The sequence below is a fragment of the Geotrypetes seraphini genome, chromosome 8, assembly GCF_902459505.1.
Source record: "Geotrypetes seraphini chromosome 8, aGeoSer1.1, whole genome shotgun sequence".
Classification (NCBI taxonomy): domain Eukaryota; kingdom Metazoa; phylum Chordata; class Amphibia; order Gymnophiona; family Dermophiidae; genus Geotrypetes; species Geotrypetes seraphini.
The window spans coordinates 91,846,189-91,870,478 of NC_047091.1; the positions used below are offsets into that span (position 1 = coordinate 91,846,189).

Below are 24,290 nucleotides of genomic sequence, written 5' to 3' on the forward strand. Positions count from 1 at the left end.
ACAAATCAGAATTTAACACTGAAAGACATTTGAATACTATTCAGTGGTCTCAAACTCACGGCCCGGGGCCACATGCCACCCACCACCAGGTACTATTTTGAGGCCCTCGATATGTTTATCATAATCACAAAGTAAAATTAAACAGTCTCTTGATCATGTGTCTCTTTAGCTATAAATTACAATATTATTATTAAGACTTAGCCAAAAGGAAAGATTGATAAACTATAAAGAGTTTTACCTCATGCAAAATTGTCATTTCTTTAATAAGACATTACCTATTTTTTTCTGAGACCCTCCAAGTACCTACGAATCCAAAATGTGGCCCTGCAAAGGGTTTGAGTTCGAGTCTACTGGTCTATATAATCTTGCTTCTTCTTCTTTTTTTTGGGGGGGGGGGATGTTCTTCCTTTTCAGTTCAAAACTTAGAACTGTGTTAACACAGAAGCTAAAGGAAATTAGCTGTGTACTTCCACATAAATTAGCAACATTTTTAATTTCTTCCCCCTTAGCAAATTTGGCAACAACTTTCTCACAAACAAAAAACTTAAATAAAGCCACATTTCATTTTTATAAAAGCAAAAGCTGAATATAAGAAAGTAATATTTAAAAATGATTTTCACACACAATGCAGGATTGACTGGCTATAAATAGAACAGTGCTTTGCAAAACAAATAGTTTAACCACAAAAATGTATCTCATTAGTGTTTGTGCTTCCTTGATATCTGCTTCAAAATATTTGCTTAAACTTAAGTGTCTGCCCAGTGACATAACCTAAAATTAATAATGTTAAATGATGTATGTGTGTACTCACTCAATGATCTCTAGGATTACATTATCTTACCTTAAAAGCAAATTTTTTTGTATCACACACATACAAGAATATATGTGCCACTTTACAGGAGGCTTAAGATTACAGCCCGTTTGCTCTACCTGCTTGGGTGACTAAGATTGGAATGTTTCAGAAGTTGTGCTCTCAGAAAAGGATTCTGGCAACTTCTTCAGCAGCCTGGCCAAAGACTACAGGTCTGAACCTTCTATGAACCTTGGATTCATGTCTGCCTTCACTTTGAGAAGGAACAATGATTTATTATGCTAGATTATCAGGCCTCAAACAGGAAAGGAGTGGGAGGGACATGGAGGTAAAAGTCTAATGATTACAAAAGAAGGGTACTCTACAAGCCTTGCGAGGGGGTAAGGACAGATCCCCATTTATAATCAGAGAGTAAAGATGGACATATGTGAAGAGAAAAAGAAGGCAAGCATTTAATGCTCATGTGCACTATAATGAAAATGGCTTTATGCAGCCTCCAAGCTCTAATCATTCTTGCAGGGCTATTGTTAGAAGAGCAAATACAGCAGATGCTCTGGGTCCCAAACTTGTCCATAGATGAAGGCGGCACAGCCTGTTGAAAGCTTTGGAGCTTCCTTCCAAATTTCTACCCTGGGCCTCTGCATGTCCAGCACTAGTCCTGCATTCTTATCATGACATTAAGCAATAATTGACAGAATGTGATGTCCACAAGATGTGAGCACAGCTTCAGATTCATAGGAACCTTTCCACATGTTATGGAACAAAGTGAGTGGCATACATATCACCAGGCAATCAATAGAAGGCACAGATGTATCAGCCCAAGAGTCACCAGAACACAGTAACATTCTTCTGACATCTTTCATAAGGTTTTTTAGATACATCCATTTAAAACATTTTTTTAAAATTACCATATAACAACCTTGTTTCTACTTTCCCATAGTGTATTGTCACTATTATAGGGACTACAGAGGGAAATTTAAGAACAGTCAAATTTAGGAAAGCAAATATGTTTTGGCAAAAGTATTCAAATACTGAAGAATAGTTAATACAGGTAGTCCCGTCCTATTTAAAAAATGCTTTATCATCGTCCAACATTTAGACTGAACCCTCCCCCCAACAGCATAAAAAAGTCTCTGCACCCTCAAAATCTTCAGCTCCACAAGGCCCTTCTCATACATTAAACAGTGTGATTGTGTGTGTACATTACAGTTTTACAGTCCTATTAACGTTTAAAGCAGATAAGGGATAGAGAGAGATGGCCTTGCTTTGGAAAGCAGTCTTAATACAACTCTCCATAGTAGAGAGTTGATTGGTGGAACCCTTCAATGTTCCTGGTATTTGCCAACAGTAGGCTTCGCTGAAATGTAGTATAAGGCTTTTGGTGCCCTGTAAGTGAAAGAGCTCCCTCTAGAGATAAAAAAAAAAAGATTTGCAGAAGCTTTGTTAACCAGGAAGCAGCTGTGGTGTCTCCATATTCTTCCCACTGGTAACTGAAGTCAAAACCTCATTCAGTAGAAGTATGGATTTTTTCACCTTCTGGAAAAAAGTTCCTCTGTTTACAGGTCACAGAAAAGGGGAAGCATCAACAGGTTTGAGGGAAACCCCTATTGCATGGACTCTAGTCTGCTTGGTGTCCTTTACTGTCACCAACAGTGGTCTACAGATCCATTAAGAACTTACCTGCACAGACAGGTAAATAACAGGAGTGATATCAAATCTAAAAGCCACTTCTTAAAACAAAAATCGCTTTCTGTATCACTCAGTCTTTCGCTTGCTCGTACCTTCCTGTTTTGGCTGGTGGTGTGGGAGGACAGAAACTTGAGCAATAAGAGCTGGTTCAAAACTGACGAAGAAAGAGTGCATTTGCCAAGTATGGCTGTCCTCTAAGGCAGTGTGTTTTGGGTGAATCAGGAGTTTTTAAAAAGAAGGGAGAGGAAATAAAAGGCCTAGTTCCACGGGTTGGCTTCCTGATACCAAGACACAGGAATTTTTGGGTCTCAAAAGCAGTGCTCTGCTCAGGCCGTGGGTCATGTTGCTACTGCCTCCAGATAACTCTGCAGTTTACGAACGGTTGTTTCATCCAGAGAGAAAAGATCAAAGTCAAAGGTTGTGTTTGTAACATTAAAATGACCTGTTTCCTCGATGAGGTTTACAATCTGGGAGAACACAAGAAGATGATTAATGAACAGGATTAAACCACTAAATTCTTGACACGAAAACGTATGCCATCAAAACCTGCATGTGCCATTTTCAGTTTTATTATGAAATTTATTAGAAGACAACATATTGCTCTTTTTCAGATAAATTTTAACCACCTCTGCTCTCTCTACCTTCCTCCCAATGTCTCTCCATCAATTACCCACCCCCAAAAAACCCATTATAAAATACATGCAAGATGGACTGGAAACATCAATTTTACAAACTGAGTGCCCCTCGTCCCCGTATACCTCTTTAAATTTTTAATTTGCCGGTACAAGTTCGCACTGGCTTCAGTTCCCTTCTGACATCACTTCCTGGTCTTGGGACCAGGAAGTGATGTCAGAAGGGAGCTGAGGCTGGCACAAGCAGAAGGTAGAAGATGCTGCTCGTGCTGGTGAGCATTTCAATAGGTACATGGGGGGCACCCAAGCGGCAGGGAAGATTGTCATGGAAGAGTATGGGGGGGCACACAGCGCAGCAATACTGGGCACCACCGCCCTGGGCGCCAACCTCCCTTGCTATGCCAGTTCAAGGGATGGACGTGTGTGGCAGTATAGGAACAACCATCTTATAAAATGGTACAGAGTTGAGAATCAAGGAATCCAAGTTCAAACCCCAATTCAGCTGTTTTTAATTGTGAGCCCACCAGAAACAGAAAAATACCTACTGTACTTTAACAGCCTTCAGGCTTGCATGTATCATATTCAGATTTTTAAAAAAAACCCACAAAGTGGATTTGAACCTTGGTCCCCCTTGGTTTGCAGTCCACTGCACTAACTGCTGCTCTGTTAAGACTTCATAATACCTGAAGCTGTCAGAGCTTGGTACCCCTTGCTGATTTTACATACAGGGATGAAGGAGGGAGACAGCAACCACTGTGGGATTAAGGTGTTGTAATACCTTAATCCCTCCAGTGGATAGTTTCGCAATCAGAGCATTTTTCTGTAACCTGGACAAGTATCATATCTAAATAACAATGTCCATCTTTTTAGACTTCTAAGATTGTAGTTCGATGTCCATGTTTTAGCTGCTCTCTAATCCCATGTACTACTCACCCCTGCCATATGAACATACTGCAGTGTTAAGACATCCATATCTTTCCTTTGTAAAGTGGGAATTGGATGTACATTCAGTATAAATGTCTAAGTGCCATTTTTCAGATGTCCAGAACAAGAGCAGAGCTTTTAAAATAACCACCTTTGTGTAAGCAGAAATTAGTTTATTTTCATATAAACTTGTCTCTGCTTATATAAAATGACTCATACCATGATAAGACTAGATAAAGTAAAAAAACAAAAAGAAACTGCAGAGACGATGTACAGATGTTGAAACTTTATTAAGGTCAATAAAACGTAGCCCAAAAGGTTAGAAACCAAGGACCCGACATGGTCCGTATTTTGAAAAACACTTCTTCCTCAGGGGTCCAAGATCTTGTGTTTTTCAAGAGAAAATGAACCAAATGGGATGCAACAATTTGAAGAAAATTGGGCTAAAAGTGCACCAAAAGTATCCAAATGTGATACCGTCTTGGACCCGAGGACCCTATACACTAATCTTTGCCCATCTATATTCATACTAGTAACTTGGATTTGCCAAGTCTGCCAGTTGGCTATAATATTTCCAAGACTCACAGGTAGTGCAGGTAACTGGAACAACTGTAGTCACTGCACAATGACTACTAGTGCATAGATTGAGTACATGCATACTTAGTTTCCAGAAGGAGCTACAGTGTTTGGCATCATGCCAAAAAAACACCTTCACTTGCTAGGCTAGACAGGAAAGCTGGAGTTAAAAATGTGAAAAACCCCAGGTAGAAGTGGTTGATGACAATAGATCAGGGATAGGGAACTCCGGTCCTCGAGAGCTGTATTCCAGTTGGGTTTTCAGGATTTCCCCAATGAATATGCATGAGATCTATGTGCATGCACTGCTTTCAATGCATAGTCATTGGGGAAATCCTGAAAACCCGACTGGAATATGGCTCTCGAGGACCAGAGTTCCCTACCCCTGAAATAGATCACGTGAAAGCAATAAGGAATAGGAAGTAATTGTTTTCTCTTTAAAGTCTATGTTCTCCTTTGAGAGCAAAAAAATAAAACTTAAAAAAAAAATGGAACAAAAATATAAAATCAAATATAAAGCATTTTGTACCTGCTGTAAAACATTGCGCTCCCGGAGAGCCATTAACCGTCTGTGCAGTTCTACCAGCTCATCTGTGTATGCCTGGGGAAAAGTACAAACATTTAAGTGGTATGGCAGTGCTAAAGACCCACCTTAGCTAATGTCATTTCCATTTTGTATCAACAGTAAGTACAAGGGGAGTTCAATAATTTATCTACCTCAGTAGGAAAGAAGAGTTTTCAAAAAATTGTGTTTTATTTTTCAGTAGTCCCCTGTTAGCTCCATACACTTCATCAACTTTTCCTGCAATGATTTTAACCCCTTTGAAAAGAATTCTTCTGTTTGACCATCAAACCAGGATGTCACAGCTTCCTTGATGTCTTCATCCACGGAGAGATTTCTTCAAAACTCGAAACAGAAAATAATCCGAAGGAGACGGATCAGGACTGTAGAGTGATGGATTAGCTGCTGAAAACCATATTCTTGGATGGCAGCCTAAGATTGTCGTGACATGTGTATTGGTACATTTTCATGAAGTAGCAGCACGCCTGTTGTGTTGTCTTTTTTCCTTGATTGACTCCTGCAAAGTGATCATTTCAGAGCAGTAGCTAGAATTCCATTGTTTGACAAAATAATGGAAGGATTGGTAAATGCAGAATTGGTAAATTACCTGGAAAAATTCAACATTTTACATGATAACCAATCAGGGTTTCGTTCTGGATACAGTACAGAAACAGTGATAGCATCCTTAATAAATCAGCTTAATATTTTATTTAGCATTGGTTCTAGTGCCCTAATTCTGCAGTTGAACCTGAGTAGAACTTTTGATTTAGTAAATCATGATTTCCTTTTAGGCTGCTTGGACTCAATTGGGATTAGAGGCAATGTAAAAAATTGGTTTATTGGATTTCTGAAACACAGAACATATGAAGTTTTCTCTGACGATAAATACTCTTTCTCCTGGAAGAATTCATGTGGAGTTCCGCAGGGTTCTCCTTTATCGCCAACATTAATGTATATTTAATTTCTTTGGCATATCTACTTCAGAGTTTAAATGTTATGTTTTATATATATATGCAGATGACATTACTATTTTGTTCCCTTGTAAGGCTGTCTCGAATGAATTGATTTCTCAAATTTCTAATGTTTTAGAAAAGGTAGAATTGAGGATGCTTCAATTTAAATTAAAGCTTCGTTCTGAAAAAACTAAGTTTTTTTTGGCTAGCCCCAATGATAAGATTCAGGAAAAATTTATTCAACCGAAGGGTCAAAGTTTTGAGATATCGCCAAATTTGAAAATCTTGGGAATAATTCTAGATCGTAGTTTAACTTTTAAGAAGCATACAGATTCATTAATTTAAAAAAGTAATGCTATTTTGTGGAAATTGAGGACCATCAAGAAGTATTTTGATCTAGAGTCCTTTGTTGGTTCAGTCTACATTATTGTCCACTTTGGATTACTGTAACATTGTTTATTTGGAGTTTCCCAAAAAGATTTTATTAAGACTACGATTAGCTCAGAATTTGATTTTTGGTCTCAAGTATGATCATGTTAGTTCTTTTTATGCTAGATTACATTGGCTGCCTTTTGAGGCCAGAGTGCTTTTTAAATTTGTGTGTATCTTGTTATAAGGCTCTTTTTGGTTTATTACCTTCTTATTTGGTATTTTATTTGAAATTGTTCACTTCATTAAAATTTACCAGAAATTCAGGGCACTCTCTGAAGTTAAAAGGGGATAGGTTCCGTACGAACGTAAGGAAGTTCTTCTTCACCCAGAGAGTGGTGGAGAACTGGAATGCTCTTCCGGAGTCTGTTATAAGGGAAAACACACTCCAGGTATTCAAGACAAGGTTGGACAAGTTCCTGCTGAACCAGAACGAACGCAGGTAGGGCTGGTCTCAGTTAGGGCACAGGTCATTGACCTGTGGGCCACCGTGTGAGCGGACTGCTGGGCCCGATGGACCACTGGTCTGACCCAGCAGCGGCAATTCTTATGTTCCTCTTTCCTACCCCAAGGGCATGCCATTACAAGACTTTTTTGGACAGGACATTGGAATATCAGGCGGGGAAGATGAACTCCTGGACGATTCCATTTGACTGTTCAAGCCAATTCTTATCCTATATTTAGGAAACTATTGAAAACATATCTATTCAATAAACAAGATTGTTGAGACTTTAAGATATGTTCTTTTTAGGTTCCATATTTCAAATATACTTTTTATTATGTTTTATATTTTAAATGTATTTTTATCTGATTATGTATTTAACGATGTAGTAGTTATGATAATTGTTTTTTCGAAGTTGTATTACTAACTGAAATGTTCAGTCTTACTAATGTGAACCGCCCAGAATTGCTGATGGGGCGGTATATAAGAAAATTATTATCAACATTGTGTTGGCATAACTCACCCCAACTATGGTCATCTTGTGTGGCGTGAACTCCAGAAGCAAAAATCCATCATCCCAGAAGACTGTTGCCATGACTTTGCCTGCAGATTTTTCTGTCTTGAAAACTTTTTGGGGGTGGGGGATGACTTGTGTTTCCACTGCATTGACTCCATTTTGGACTCAGGATCTCTGTGATAGACCCACCGAACGTGACCTTCTAACATGGAATCAGCATTCTTGGAACCCATCTTGCACTAACCTTGGACATGCATAACTTTTCATGTATTATTTTCCAAACTGTACCTGGTGAGATGACCATTTCTTCAGCTATTCAAGAAACCTTAATTCATCTGTCTGGCAAAATTAAATCCTTGACTTTCTTGCACATTTTTGTGGAATTTGCTTCCGCAGGCCATCCAGTGTGAGGGTCATCTTTAATGGACTCTCTACCCCTCAAACTGTTTGCTCCAAAATTTTACTTTGCAAGTTGATGGCATAGACTCACCATAAACTGCAATCATGCGTTCATGGATCTCCTTTGGCTTTTTCCCTTCTTTTGTGAGAAATTTTATCACTGAACAGTGTATGAGTAACCTTGAGACATGTCACAATATGCACAAACTTGTTTCAACACGCTTGTTACTTTCTTTCATACTCAGGTAGATAAAATATTGAATACCCCTCATATGTAGAATGAATGCGCTCCCGATGCCAAGAGGTTAGCCTATGCCATCCAGCCTCATTTCTTCACACTGATGCTGCAGCCTGGTTCCTCCTGCAATACAGTAAGTGTTAACTTGTACTGGCTTTTACCTTGTCATAGGTTCCCTTCTTCAGTATTTTCTCTGGCTTGACACAAGGTTCAGGACTTTTCCTACCAGAAATCTGTAAATGGGAAAAGATGCATTTACTCACACACACCATGAAAACCGGAAGCAAATCTGCTCAGCTTAATCCTTTAAAATGCTGGCCCTCAAGACCATCTCCATTCTCCCAGACAAGTCAAAACAGCAGCAATGAATATTAATGAAATACACTGCCGTGTTTCTAGGCTATTATGCTTATTTTGGTTACCAAGAAAATCAAATCTGTTTAGGAGCAAGAATTGTAGGTACTTTAGGCAGAAAAGGCACTGCTGATAAAGCTGTGATCTATATATTAAAAACCTTATTATGAAAATTATTTTGGGGGGTCTCCATATTTTAATAAAGCACTGTAAAAATGACTGAAAGTTACTTTGTGAAACTGTGATGCCTGGGTTTAAATGTATGCCCCCAACTATAGGTTCTATTTGTCATATTTTCTCAGTAGAACCACTTATTTTCTCTCAAAATTGAAATGGGTTATAGGGCTATGGATGCAACACCATTTATGATTAATATCAGGAGAAAAATAAACAGCATGAGCTTCACAGGAAGCCTTCTGAGAGAAACTTTTATAAGAGAAAATCAGAAAACAACCACTAACACCAAGATGCCCCAAGATACTTTTGCTGGTCTCAGCACACAAAGCTGAGCTGTAGGCTATGTGGTACTTGACAGAATCAGCAGCTAAGCTTCCAGACAAAATACAGGGACTTACTCTGAAGTTCTTAAATGCACTGCTGAAGAAAACTATTTTTTTAGGGGGGGGGGGGATAAAATCTGTTCTTACAACATAGCTGCCTTTTAGTATGTGGTACTTTATTTGTCATGAAACTCCTCAAGCAAATTTAGTATTTGTGCTTTTAAGTTTAAAAATTTATAATCTGTCTTTTCAATCTCCAGAATATAAAAGACAGTACAACCTAAAAACACAAACCACAAATAAAGCATAGTTACTCACCTGTAGTAAGTGTTATCAGAGGACAGCAGACATATATTCTCACATGTGGGTGACATTATCCATGGAATCAAGCACCAACAGTCGAAAAGCGTACTGTCTCTTTAAAACTAAGTCCACCCATTTCTGCGCACGTGCTGGTGCCTTCCTACTCAACGACGGCTGAGGTTATCAGTTCAGTAACAAAGCTAAGAAGCCAACTAGGGGAAGTGGGAGGGTTATGAGAATATACGAGTGTGATAAAAAATACGGTGAATGTTCAAATTTTTAAAAAAATTACAGTAAAAGACACATTGCCATTAATCCCCTTCAAAACACTCCCCCTCGCTTCAAACACACTTATCCCCTCGTTCTTGTCACTTTCTGAAGCAGTTCTGGAAGTCCTCTTTCATGAGTGTCTTTAGTTGCATTGTCGTGGCTGCCTTGATATCCTGAATCGATTCAAAACGTTTACCTTTTATGGTCATTTTGGGGAAGAGCCAGAAGTCGCACGGTGCCAGATGTGCTGAATAAGATGGATGAAGACACACCATAATGTTTTTATTTGACAGAAACTGCCATACCAGAAGCGGTGTGTGACATGGAGCATTGTCATGATGGAGAATGAAATCGTTTGCTCATTTCTCAGGTTGTTTTCTATGCATATAAGAGATGTTCAGATCTTCAAAAATTTCCCTAATAGTTAATTGCTTATTTGATCAAATCATTTTGCTTACTCTTTCAAAATTCTCTTAGGTTTTTGATGTTGGATATCCCAATCTCTCCTTGGCTTCAACCGATTCACAACCATTACAAAATCGCTCAAACCACATGTAAACAGTCTTCATGATCACTGCAGTATCACCATAAACTAATTTTAACATTTTGTGTGTTTCTTTAGCACTTTTTTGCAGTTTGAAACAAAATTTCATGTCAATGTGTTCGTGATCCATGATTTATGACACACTTCAAAACACACTATCTCTCAACCATAGCTCACAACTGACTGCACCAAACAAACTGTTACTAAGGTTTGACGCTCTGCTTTCTGTATTGAAGATCCCTGCCTTTTGGGTGGATGGTGCTCGGTAGCAGCCATATTTTTTGATCACACTGCGTATGTCTGCTGTCCTCAGATAACACCTGCTACATGTATGTAGCTATGCTCTATCCAAGGACAAGCAGGCATTATATTCTCACATGTGGTACTTCAAAGCTGTCAGGATCATGCCTCTGAGAAGAGGCTTATTGGACAACTACCATGAGCCTGATGAAATCAAAAGGGTTGGAGGGAAGAAGGCATCTAAATGGAGAATAAATTTTGTAGAACTGCTTGGCCGAACTGACTATATCGCCTGGAATGATTTTTCAAACAATAATGGGATGTAAAGGTATAAACTGAGGATCAGGCGATTGCTTTACATATATCTTCAATGGGTGTGGCATGTGGACGGGCTACTGAAGTCGCCATTGCTCAAATCTTAAGTGTAGTGACACAGACATCAAGCATCAGCCCAGCCTGAGCATAGAAAAAGGAGATGCAGTCCACCAGCCATGTAGAGATGGCTCTCTTGGTGACAGAAGCTCTGTTAGGATCGAATGAGAGGAACAGCTGAGTGGAAGTTCTGTGAGGTTTGATCCAATTCAAATAAAAAGTTAGAGCATGTTTACATCCAATGTGTGAAGTGCTGCTTCACCAGGATGAGAATATGATCTTGGAAAGAAGATGGGTAGAACTACGGACTGGTTCAGATGAAATCCGAGACAACTTCTGGGAGGAACTTCCAATGGGTGCAAAGAATCACCCTATCATAGTAGAATGTTGTATAGGGTGAATCCGATACAAGTGCTTGAAATTCACTGACCCATTGTGCAGATGTGAAAGATATTAGGAAGACTAGTTTCCAAGTGAGATGCTTGAAGGATGAAGTCGAGAGTGGCTCAAATAGAAGCTTCATCAGAGTGGAAAGTATAACATTAAGGTCTCAAGTAACAGGAAGAGGACTGAGAGGTGGTTTGGCATGATAAAGGCCTTTCATGAACCTAGAAACCAAAGGATGTACAGATAATGGCTTTTGTCCCGTGGTATACGAAAAGCACTAATAGCACTGAGATGAACTCTTACTGAAGTAGTTTTGAGACCAGAGTTGGAAAGGTGTAGAAGATAGTCTAGAAAACTTCTTCAATCGCCGGTCTGCAGAAAATTTCTGCTGGTCCGCGCAGGGCCAGCAAGATCGAGTCGGCAGTTCAAGTTCCTGCCAACTGCCGTTCCTCCCAGCCTCGGGCGATCAAGAAAGGCTGCCGATGTCGGGGCCTTCCCTCTGTGAGTCTCGCCTGTTCAGAAACAGGAAGTTGAAACAAAATAGGTGGGACTCAGAGAATGAAGGTCCCGACGTTGGCAGCCTGTCTTGAATGCCCGAGGCTGGGAGGAACTGCAGTACCCTCAAACTATCCCATTACTGTCCCATCATCCCTAAAACTTCCCAAGCCCCCCAAACTATCCTCACCCCAAACTACTTCTTTGCAACTACCTCCTCCTACTACACCCAAAGAGCTCCACCCCTAAAACTACCAATGCAACTGCTCTACCACTCCCCCAAACTGTTCAAACCCCCAAATTACTCATCCTGCACCTATCCCACTACCTCAAATTGTTCAAACTACAAATCACCCCCAACAATTTCCCCTCGCTCCTATAACTAGCCCTCTAACAGCTCAACCTCTCCCCCACACCATCACCCCAAACTCTATCACCCCACAAATCTATTCTTTGCATTTGCTCTACCATCTGCCCCACCCCTAAACTACCCCCTGCAACTAAACCTAGTCCCCCAAAACACAGATACACACACACACACACATTGACAAATAGGATTTATAAATAATTCCCTGTGGGAGACATTTAATTCATTCTACAAGGGGTGCTGAAAAGTTCTCACCCCAACCAAAAAGGGAATGACAGGAATATGGTTCAATCAATGATCTGCAGGGAGAGAGCTGCAGGTACGAGGGAAATGGTCAGCGTGTGCGGGAGCAAGATCCTGGGGAGCCTTTGACGGTGGCTGTCTCCCCTCCCAGCAGCTCTCCTAATTGCCAGGGCAATGATTCACCGGCAACTTCCTCTTTCCTCAGAGGTGGCAAAGGATCCAAGGCTGCCTAAGTAAATCACTGCTGCAGGCAAGTACTAAGAACTGTTGGAAGGGGAGGAAGCCACTGTAGGAGGCTGAGAAGCTGCTGGATAAAGGAAGAGTTGCTACTGGACCTGGAGGGAGGTAGAAGGAGAGATGCTGCTGGGAGGGGAGGAGGGAAAGGGATGGGAAGAGAGTTAATGTTGGATAGGGGGAGGAGGGAAGGGAGAAGGAAAGAGGGAAGGGAGAAGGGAAAAAAGAAGGAAACAGCTGGCATGGAGATTACAGGAGGAGAAGGGGGTCAGGGTGAAATGGAGAGATCAGATGAGGGAAAGGGGAGAGTGAGGAATGAGAAAGTAGAGAGATATTGATGCTGGAAAGGGGGTCAGCAGAGAAATGAGAGAGGGATAAAGATGCTAGATCTAGTGTAGGAGAGATAAAAATGAAGAAAGTAGTGAAGCTGGAATGAATGATGTAAAAAGGAGAGAGGAGGCACAGGCTGGATGGACAGGGGAGAGGGGCATAGAAAAAAGTCAGATACATATGGAAGGGGGAAAGGGCAGATGGTGGATGGAACGAGCAGATGCTGGATTGAAGAGACAGGGCAGACGTTGGAAGGAAAAGAATGAAAAGAAGATGAAAGCAAAAACCAGAGACAACAAAAGGTAGAAAAATTTCTATTTTGTCATTAGAATATATCAGATTTGAAATATATAACCTGCTAGAGACATAAATGTGGACTGCAGTATTGTTAGCATGATATTTCTGTGTAGCATTCTATAATAACTTGGCTTGTTCAGTTTTCTTGATAGTAGAGGGGATATATGTGAAGGGGAGGGGAGACAGGGGTTTTGTTGGTCCGTGCTCTGTATATTTGTATTTATAAAATCACAATTGTTCAGAATATTGTTTCTTTTTATTCTTTAATAAAATATGTTCAATATAAAATCATAACTGCGGCTTGTGTAGATGGGATCAGATGGTTTGTGGGGACTGAGCTCGGGGAGATGGGGCGGAAATGGATTTTTAAAAATTTCAGTCTTAATAGTTTGCTGGTCCACAAAATAATTCTTTTATTTCTGCCGGTCCACGGGTGTAAAAAGGTTGAAGAACACTGGTCTAGAACCATGAGAGAGAACAAGAGATAGGGTCTAGTGAATGAAGACTGCAAAAAAATTGTGATGAAGAGGTGAGGAATTGAGTGTCCATTCATGAGGTTGCAGAAGACAACTCAATTTGTCTGCCAAACAGTTTTTTGCCCCTTGAATGTAGACAGCTTTCAGGAAGGTGTTGTGGAGGATTGCCAAGTCCCAAACCTTCAGAGCTTCTTGACAAAGACAGAGAGACCCTCGGTTTGTTGACATAGTACATGACGACTTGGTTGTCCGTCTGAATGAGGACTACCTGGTCGTGAAGGTGTTGAAAAGCTTTGAGAGCATTGAAGATTGCTCTGGGTATTGGTAATGCAGATTCCCCACGCAAAATCTGAGATATCGACGGGAGGCTGGATGAATGGGAATATGAGTATAAGACTCCTTGAGATCCAGAGAGCATAACCAGTCACTCTAATCTAGAAGGGGGTAAAGGGACGCCAGGGACAACATGCAAAATTTTTCTTTGACTAAAAATTTGTTGAGTGCCCTGAGATCCAGAATGGGTCATAGATCGCCCGTCTTCTTCGGAACTAGGAAGTAACGGAAGTAAAACCCTCCTGCTCTGCTGTTCCAGAGGAACCAGTTCGATGGCATGGAGACAAAGCAGAGCTTGAGCTTCCTGAAGAAGAAGGGCGGTCTGGGATAGATTGGAAGGATACTCTCTTGGAGGAAGCTCTGGTGAAACCTGAGTGAAGTGAAGAGAGTATCCTTCCCTGATGATTGATAGTACCCAAAGGTCAGATGTAATGGTCTCCCATCAATGGAAAAAAAAGATGGAGACAACCGCCAATGGGAGGAAGGGAGGACAGAGACAGAACAATGGAGGTTATGCTCTGTTTTAAACAGTTAAAAAGGCTGCGCAGCCTTAGGCGCAGCAGAAGGCTGAGGTTTCTGTTGCTGCTGTTGTTTATTGGGAGGTGCTCGAGTGTAAGGAGCTGCCCTGGAAGTATAACACCTCTGGAAAACTGGAGCAGGGCGTGAAGATTTTGCAGGAGCTGGCTTTGGCTTTGGTCTGACAATGGAGGCAAAGGACTTCTCATGTTCAAACAATTTCTTAGTGACCGCCTCTATGGATTCATCAAAGAAGTCATTGCCTGCACAAGGAATGTTGGCCAGACAGTCCTGAAGATTAGGATCCATATCAATGGTGCAAAGCCAGGCCAAGTGGTGCATCGCCACCGAGAAAGCAGTGGTCCTGGCAGACAGTTTGAAGGCATTATAAGATGCAATCTGAGTTGTGACAGAGTAGCAGTGACTTCTTGGAACTCAAAATGTCTATGTGGATCCAGGTTCTTCAGAAAACCTGGAAGAATATCAATAAGGAACTTGAGATAAGTGAAAAATTGTAGTTGAGGACTCTGGAGGACATCATAGAATTCTGATAAAGTCGACGTCCAAACTTGTCCATGGTCTTACCCTCTCTTCCAGGAGGAACTGTGGCATAGACCCTGGAAGAATGGGATCTTTTCAAAGAGGATTCCACAAGGAGGGATTGATGAGATAGTTGTGAATTCTCAAAGCCCTTGCAATGGAGAGTTCTGTACCTCGAGTCCAACTTGCCTGGAACAGCAGGAATGGCATAAGGAGTCTCCAGACAGCGTGTAAAAGTCTGAGACAAAAGCCGGTTAAAGAGGAAGCTTTAGAGACTCTGCAAGTGGTTGAGGCAGATGCATTTCCTCGAGATACTCCTTAGAGTACTTAGAACCAGCATCTAATTTAATGTCCAGGTCATCAGCCATCTGACGAAGGAAAGAGGAGAAAGACAGCTGATCAGCCGAGGCCCTGCCTCGAGAGGGGCTTGATGACCTCGAGGCGCCTCGAGCAGAAAATGAAGGAGAAGCCTTTCTGGAGAAATGGCAATCCAAAGAATATTGAGATGGAGGAGGCAATGGAAGCAGCTGAGTCCTCGTGGTCTGAAAGTGGTGATCTCGATCGAGGAGTTGGAGGCTTCGAAGAGCTGGAAGGTCTCGAATGAGGCCTGGACGAACAAGGCTGTTCTTTGGAAGAAGACCTGCACCTCGATGGATGCCGCGAAGAAGGCCTCGATCGACGACGAGAGTGATGCCTGGAAGCAGGTCTCAAGTAGGATCGAGGAGACTTCGCCCTATGAATGGAAACAGGCAAAGCTGCAGGAGAATGAATAGGGCTAGAAGCCGTAGATCTAAACTCAGTGGTTTGGATCAAGGAATCTCGAAGCACTCCCAAAGACTCTGCTCCTTGTATGGAGTGTGAGAATTCCTGTCAAGACACTCGCAAAGACTCTGCTCCTTGTCTAGAGTGTGTAGATGCCAGACCAGATACTCGCAAAGACTCTGCTCCTTGCACTGAGTGTGTAACTTCAGCACGAGGCACAGGCAGGGATTCGACCTCGCGGGAGACTGCTGATTGCCCAGGCTGGATTGCAGGAAGTGGAGTCGAGGCAGAACCATATTTGCTCAATAACTGAACAAATTGCTGCTCCAACATGGTCTGCAGAGAAGCCTGCAATTGTGGATCCAAGTCTGAAACTGGACCACATGCAAAGACTATAGGCTCGAGGTCAGAGACATCCCAAACGAGGAAGGTCGGATGAGACTCAAGGTCGGAGACATGGAAGCGGTGGGACTGAGGCAGCGCTCGAGGTCGAGTGTGTCACTGAAGAGTCCATCCCAAAGAGCTTCTCCACTAAAATCCGACGATGTTTAAGAGCTCGAGGTTGAAGAGTAGCATAGCGCTCGCAAGACTTAGGATTGTCGTCACGCCCGAGGCACTTAAGGCACTAACGGTGTGGGTCCGTGAGGGAAATCGCATGCTGACACTGGCTACACTTCTTGAAGCCCATTGCTGGCCGGGACATAGGAGGGAAAATAGCCGCTGCGAAGTCGAAGCACACAGGCTGTGGCTGAGCGGCCTGCCCCGCCAGTCGAACGAAGAAAAAAATGAGTCTTTTTTTTTTTAAATAAAAAAACTGAAATAAAAGAAAGTAACAGCGATTTGCGACGAAAAAGAACAGAAACCGCGGTGAGAGAAGGCACGAAGCAACGAAGTTTAGTGCAGAATGTCAAAGACGGACTTCTCGGCTCCGTGGAAAACTGAGGAGACTCGCCCTGCGCTGGGCGGGAAGACACTCGCGGATGCGCAGTGCGGCTGACTCAAAACTTCTACGTTTCTACAAGCAAGTCTGCTTGTGAGGCTGTCTGTGGATGACGTCACCCATATGCGAGAATAGGCTGCCTGCTTGTCCTGGGATAATCACCATTTTCTTAATAACAGCTGTGAACAGCACATCCACTCTAGATCAACTAAGCTGTTCCTGCTCTGTCAACAGCAGCTGGTAAAGCCTATCAATAGCTTTACCAATCCTCAGAGTTGCATCAGAAGACTACCATTCTGACTCTACCATTTTCTTAAGATCTTCATCCAGAAAAAAGATCTTAGCTGATTTCCTAATGCCCTTCAAAAGAGGCACCCGCTTCCTAGGCACATCCAGCTGATCCTCAGCAACATCGAGAACTTGCAAAACTTCAGATATCAGCGAAGGGAGCTCTAGCATAGGAAAATAGACTACACAGGGATCTTCTGCAAAACAAACCTTGGAGAGACCTTCCTGAAGGTCATCTTCCCAAGAGTCCTCCTTTTTAATGAGCTCATTCAAGCAGTAAGAGATCCTACCAAGCCCAAGTCATCATGTTCTTGTCCAGCAGACAAATGCAGTCAATTGTTTGTCGTCCCCCCCACCCCGAGAGCAGCTCTGTTTGCAGATCCTTAAGGACCCCCAAGTATGCTGTCTAGTGAGCTCTGAGAGCTCTTCCGACAGACTACATTAATGCCAGTGCATCTAAAATGGTGGAAATCCCCACCAGAGCAGGCTTCTCCATGCTCTTTGGACCCAAATTGGCTCCAGCATGCTGTCTCTCCAGAATTTCCCACCCAGCCTTAGTACTACTTCTGGGAAGTCCCTGGAGCCACAGAATCTTCAATAGCAGGACTTGTACAGATGTAGCAAAAAGGCTGCTGAGAAACTACACATTGCAAGGCATAAGAGCAGCAATGCAGCTTCTCAGAGGGAGCAGCCACTGAATCAGGTAATAGCTCTCCTTACAGTATCCAGCTGACAAAGTGTCCCACCACCAAAGCAAAACCTCCTCTTAGCCTCTGACAACAGGAACCCCGCTTTAGCCTTTCCTCATAGGGAAGTTGTTCCATCCCTTTTATCACCCTTCTCTGCACTTTTTCTAATTCCGCTAATTCTTTTTTGAAATAAGGCGACCAGAACTGCACACAGTATTCGAGGTGCAGCCGTACTATAGAGCGATAAATGGGCATAATAACATTTTCATCTTTGTTTTCCATTCCTTTTTAGCAGCCGCCGCACAGTGAATTGAGGGTTTCAATGTATCCTAATACAGAACCCAGCATCACATAGCTATAGTTCAGATTCCTCTTTCCCACATGCATCACTTTGCACTTGCTCACATTAAACGTCATCTACCATTTTGACACCTAGTCTTCCAGTCTCACATGGTCCTCTTGAAATTTTTCACAATCTTCTTGCAATTTAACAACTTTGTGTCATCAGCAAATTTAATTATCTCACTAGTTATTCCCATCTCTAGATCATTAATATGTTAAAAAGCAGCGGTCACAGCACAGACCCCCGGGAAACCCCCACTATTTACCCTTCTCCATTGAGAACATTGACCATTTATACCCACTGTTTTCTGTCTTTCCCGTTCTCAATCCATAAAAGGACATTACCTCCTATCCCATGACTTTCTAATTTCCTCAGAAGTCTTTCATGAGGTACTTTGTCAAATGCCTTTTGAAAATCCAAATACACAATATCAACAGGATCACATGTTCATTCATCCCTTCAAAGAAATACAGCAGATTGGTGAGGCAAGATTTCCCTTGACTAAAACCATGTTGGCTTTCTCTCATTAATCCATGCTTACATATATGTTCTGTCATTTTGTTCTTTACAATAGTCTCTACTATTTTTTGCCTGGCACCGATGTCAGACTCACCAGTCTATAATTTCCTGGATCACCTCTGGAACCCTTTTCAAAAATCAGCATCACATTGGCCACCCTCTAGTCTTCTGGTACTATGCTGGTTTTTAAAGAAAAATTACAAATGATGAATAGCTCTGCAAGCTCATTTTTCAATTCTATCAGCACTCTGGGATGTATACCATCCGGTTCAGGCGATTTGCTATTGTTCAGTTTGTCAAATTGATCCATCATCCAATGTTACAGAGATTTGTTTGAGTTTCTCTGATTCATCAGAATTGAATATAATTTCTGGCACCGGTATCTCCCCACATCTTCCTCAGTGAAGACCGAGACAAAGAATTCATTTAATCTCTCTGCTATGTACTTGTCTTCCCTGATAGCCCCTTTTATCCCTCGGTCATCTAGCGGTCTAACCCGATTCTCTTCCCTGCTTCTTGCTTTTAATATACTTAAAAAAGTTTTTACTGTGTGTTTTTGCTTCCAGTGCAATTTTCTTTTCAAGATCTCTCTTCGCCTTTCTTATTACAGCCTTGCATTTGACTTGATATTTCTTGTATTTACAATTATTTTCAGTTGGATCCTTCTGCTTTATGAAGGATTCTTTTTTAGCTCCAATAACTTCCTTCACCTCACTCGTTAACCACGCTGGCAGATGTTTGGTCTTCCTTCTTCCTTTTTCTAATACATGGATATATCTAGTCTGGGCTTCCAGGATGGAATTTTTAAACAACATACACACCTGATGTATATTTTTAACCTTTACAGCTGCACATTTAAGTTTACCATTCTCCTCATGTTATCATAGTCTCCTTTTTTAAAGTTAGAAACATAGAAACATAGAAAGATGACGGGAGAAAAGGGCTATAGCCCATCAAGTCTGCCCACTCCAATGACCCACCCCATTAAGTCAGAGTGCTACTCGACCTATGTAGAGATCCCACGTGGATGTCCCATTTATTCTTAAAGTCGAGCACGCTAGTGGCCTTGATCACCTGCACCGGTAGTTTGTTCCAGTGATCCACCACCCTTTCTGTAAAGAAGTACTTCCTGGTGTCACCACCAAATATCCCTCCTCTGAGTTTGAGCGGGTGCCCTCTTGTGACTGAAGGTCCCTTAGGAAAGAATATGTCATTTTCCACCTCGACACGACCTGTGACGTACTTAAATGTCTCAATAATGTCACCCCTCTCCCTGCGCTCCTCCAGAGAGTAGAGCTGCAACTTGCCCAGTCTTTCCTCGTATGAGAGATCCTTGAGTCCGGAGACCATCCTAGTGGCCATTCGCTGGACTGACTCAGCTCGAAGTATATCTTTACGGTAAAGTGGCCTCCAGAATTGCACACAGTACTCCAGATGAGGTCTCACCATGGTTCTGTACAGTGGCATTATGACTTCAGGTTTCGGCTGACGAAGCTTCTATTGATACATCCCATCATCCGCCTTGCCTTGGATGAGGCTTTCTCTACTTGTTTGGCAGCCTTCATGTCTGCACTGATGATTATTCCCAAGTCCCGTTCTTCTGAGGTCGTAGCTAGTGTTTCTCCATTCAAGGTGTATGTTCTGCATGGATTTCTGCTGCCGAGATGCATCACCTTACACTTCTTTGCGTTGAAGCCCAGCTGCCATGTGGAGGACCAGTTTTCCAACTTGATCAGATCCTGCGCCATACCATCCGTGAGATCGCTTTCACCTACTATATTACACAGTTTGGCGTCGTCGGCAAACAGCGCTACTTTTCCCTGAAGCCCTCGGGTCAAGTCCCTTATGAATATGTTAAAAAGGGATGGTCCCAGGACTGAGCCCTGCGGCACTCCGCTAGTCACCTCTGATGTCTTAGAGAGGGTGCCATTGACCACCACCCTCTGAAGTCTTCCACTCAGCCAATCATTGACCCATGCCGTTAGTTTCTCACCTAACCCCATCGATTTCATCTTGTTTAATAATCTTCGGTGTGGGACACTGTCAAACGCTTTACTGAAATCCAAGTACACTATGTCCAGAGACTCTCCCGAGTCTAGCTTTCCTGTCACCCAGTCAAAGAAGCTGATAAGGTTGGATTGGCATGACCTGCCCCTAGTGAATCCATGTTGACAGGGATCCCTCAGATTCCCCTCATCCAATATCGTGTCTAATTTCCCTTTAAGTAGAGTTTCCATGAGTTTACACACTATTGATGTGAGATTTACTGGACTGTAATTCGCAGCCTCCGCTCTGCAACCCTTTTTGTGCAGAGGAACAACATTGGCAGTTTTCCAGTCCAGGGGGACTCTCCCCGTACTTAGGGAGAGATTGAAGAGCATGGCTAACGGTTCTGCCAAAACATCGCATAGCTCTCTGAGCACTCTTGGGTGCAGATTGTCCGGTCCCAGGGCTTTGTTCACCTTGAGTCTTGACAGTTCTTTGTAAACATCAGCTGGCGTGAACTCAAACTTCTGAAATGGGTCATCCATGCTTTGCTTTGCATCCAGCCGAGGCCCGTGCCCTGGTGCCTCGCAGGTAAAGACTGAACAGAAGTAATCATTCAGTAGTTTGGCTTTATCGGAGTCAGTTTCCACATAATTGCCGTCTGGCGTTCTAAGGCGTACTATCCCGTTTGTGTTCTTTTTCCTGTCGCTAATGTATCTGAAGAAGGATTTGTCCCCTTTCTTGATGTTCTTCGCTAGAGTTTCTTCCATACGAAGTTTGGCCTCCCTGACTGCTGTTTTGACCGCTGCAGACTTTGTCCTGTATTCAATGTTTGCTGTTGTATTGGATTTTCTGTGTAAACTTATTCCAGGGGTTATATAAAATCTGATCATGTTATGATCACTATTATCAAGTGGCCCCAGCACCGTTACCTCCCTAACCCATTCATAAGCTCCACTAAGAACTAGATCTAGAATTGCTTCACCTCTTGTCAATTCCTGAACCAGCTGCTCCATAAAGCAGTCCTTGATTTCATCAAGGAATTTTATCTCCCTAGCATGCCCTGATGATACATTTACCCAGTCAATATCAGGGTAGTTGAAATCACCAATTTTAACTGTTACCCAGTTTGTTAGCCTTTCTAATTTCTGATAACATTTCATCATCTGTCCGTTCATCCTGGTCAGGCGGATGGTAGTACACTTCTATCACTTATCCTTTCCCCTCTTACACATGGAATTTCTACCCATAGGAATTCCAAGGTGTATTTCTGCTCCTGTAGAATTTTTAGTCCATTCAATTCAAGGCCCTCCTTAACATATAATGCTACGCCTCCACCGATTCGATCCACCATTCGATATAACTTGTACCCCGGTATGACAGTGTCCCATTGGTTTTAACTCTCCCTTCTTGTTTCTTAGACATTTCATGCATTTGTCATATCTCACCACTCAGGGGGGAGGTGGCCAAGGCACAGGAACAACTCAAGGTAGAGGTCATGAATCAGAAGTTTCAGAGTATACACCCCTGAGACAAGACCAAAGGGAGCCTAGCCCTTAAAGAACAGTCAAAGGCACTTTTTGTTAGGTAAAAATATTTGAGAGCTGGAGTTTTTTTCTTTTTTGCAGGGCCAAAAAATGATGCACCCCAAAATAAGACTAAATTAGAGCAGGGCTGCACAGGCACTCACCCACCATCTGTTGGGAGACTGTGAAATACTGCCTGACTCATGGCTACACAGGAACTAATAGGGTGATGTCACTTAGTAATTTTTAGTCTCCATCTGCTGGTAGAACTGCAAATATCAACTTGTAAGGAATCAAGTTTCAAGTTTATTAAAAATTTGATTAATCACTTATTCAAAATTCTAAGCAATGTACAAAAAGTAAAATTACAAATTTCTGAGGGGGAAAAAAACAAACAAATATAACTAACCTGACAGAACATACTAAACAGAAGGAAAAATGGGGAAAGAAATACAAATTGTTGATAGTAAATAAGATAAATAAGGAGAAAACAACAGGAAGGGTAAAAGCAGTAGACTTAAAATAAGTCAGAGAATAAGGTTCATTAGAGGCTCCTAATCTAGCTTTCTAGCAGTCAAATGCATCTTTAAAAAGAAAGCATTTTAACTTGATCTTGAATCTGTCAGGGTTGTGTTCTTCCCTTAAATTAATGGGGAGGGAATTCCATGTTTGGGGAGCTGTGACGGAGAAGATGAATTGCCGCCGTGTGTTAATGTGTTTGAGAGAGGAAACAGTTAATAAAAGTTGGTCGTTAGACCTAAGTAATCTTGCTGGAGTGTAAGGAATCAAGAGTCTATGAATGAAGGCGGGTGTTTTATAAAGAAGGGACTTGAGAGTTAGCAAACATATTTTATATGTTATGCGATGAGCTACTGGAAGCCAATGTGCTTTCTTAAGAAGGTGCGACACATAGTCAAATTTCTTGGCTTTTGTAATAAGTGTAATTGAGGCATTTTGAATGATCTGTAGACGTCTTTTTTCCTTTTGGGCTATTCCCTTAAATAGAGCATTACAATAATCAATTTTTGGAATTACCAGTGAGTGAATTAATGTGTTAAGTGACTTGGGGCATAAGAATTTTGAAACAGAACAAATTTGACATAGTCTGAAGAAAGTTGATTTGACAATGCTACTAATGTGGTCGTGATAGGTTAGTTTTTGATCAAATATAACCCCTAGGATCTTGATATTACTGTTTGACTGTAGTGTGACACCCTCAATAGTGATTGGAAAATTGAAAATGGTATGGATAGATAAGGAAACACCATTACATATCCTAATCAAGCTTTATCATGCTACTACTACCATTTAACATTTTTATAGCGCTACCAGATGCATGCAGCACTGTATATTAAACATGCAAGAGCTCAATTCTGAAATGAATTAAAGGATTATTGTTTATTACAAATTTTTTATACTGCAATACTGACCACAAGATCTGAGTGGGTACAGGCTAAAATACAATTGTTTTGAAAAGAACACCATGATCAAAGGTGTCTGTAAGCCAAAGTACAAAAATGATCTAAAAAATGAAACACATTTATTTTCCTTTGCACACCTCTAATAGCCAACATAATAGAATTAGTGATACACCCGATTACAACTTTGTACTTCAAGTCACAACCTTCACTGATAGATTTTATTCCCTTTATAACTTTCTCACTGTCTTTTTAGACAACCCAGCATAAACTGCACTACAGAGTTCATACGATTCAGAACCGATTCCTTTCTGAAATCCCAAGCACAGAGAAAAGAACGGCAGGTGCTGGTTTGGTAGAACAGGAAGCCTATGTTTACCACATCCCCATAGGTAGAGCAAAGCAAGTTTTCCCTCACAATCACAGCTAAGACCAAAAGACCCATTGAGGCTTTACCCAGTGCCCCAGATTCCCTACTCATCTTTGAATTTCCCCTTATTTCTTCCAAACAGTCTTTCTTAAGTCTAATATTAGTTTTGTCTGTCAGAGCTGCTCCCCACAAGGATGTGTCATGCATCTACCATCCTTTCAGTGGAAAAAATTTTCTGACATTGTTCCCATTGAGCTTCGTAGGGGTTCTCAATCCAGTTCTTGAGACACAACCAAACCAATCAGACTTATAGGATACCACAATGAATATAAACAAAATAGATTTCCGTACAAATTTATTCCATTCATATTCATTGTGGATATCTTGAAAAACATACTGGCGGCTTGGTGTGTCTCAAATACTGGGTCAAGAGCCCTTGTTCTAGAGCTTTTTTTCCTCTTCTACATTTAAACCTT

General features: G+C 41.7%; 1 protein-coding gene across 5 annotated transcripts in view; it reads right to left on the minus strand.

Annotated features, from left to right (window-relative positions):
• Nucleotides 1-244: 244 nt before the first annotated feature.
• MLLT1 (MLLT1 super elongation complex subunit) overlaps nucleotides 245-24,290 on the minus strand; it is a 310,004-nt gene continuing 285,958 nt past the window's right edge. For all 5 annotated transcript variants that reach the window (XM_033956582.1, XM_033956581.1, XM_033956583.1 and 2 more), the window contains 3 exons: nucleotides 8,334-8,405; nucleotides 5,162-5,233; nucleotides 245-2,967 (listed from right to left, as the gene is read on the minus strand). In XM_033956582.1, the coding sequence (XP_033812473.1) occupies nucleotides 2,839-2,967; nucleotides 5,162-5,233; nucleotides 8,334-8,405 (273 nt within the window). In that variant the 3' untranslated portion in view covers nucleotides 245-2,838. The remainder of the gene's footprint in view (nucleotides 2,968-5,161; nucleotides 5,234-8,333; nucleotides 8,406-24,290) is intronic.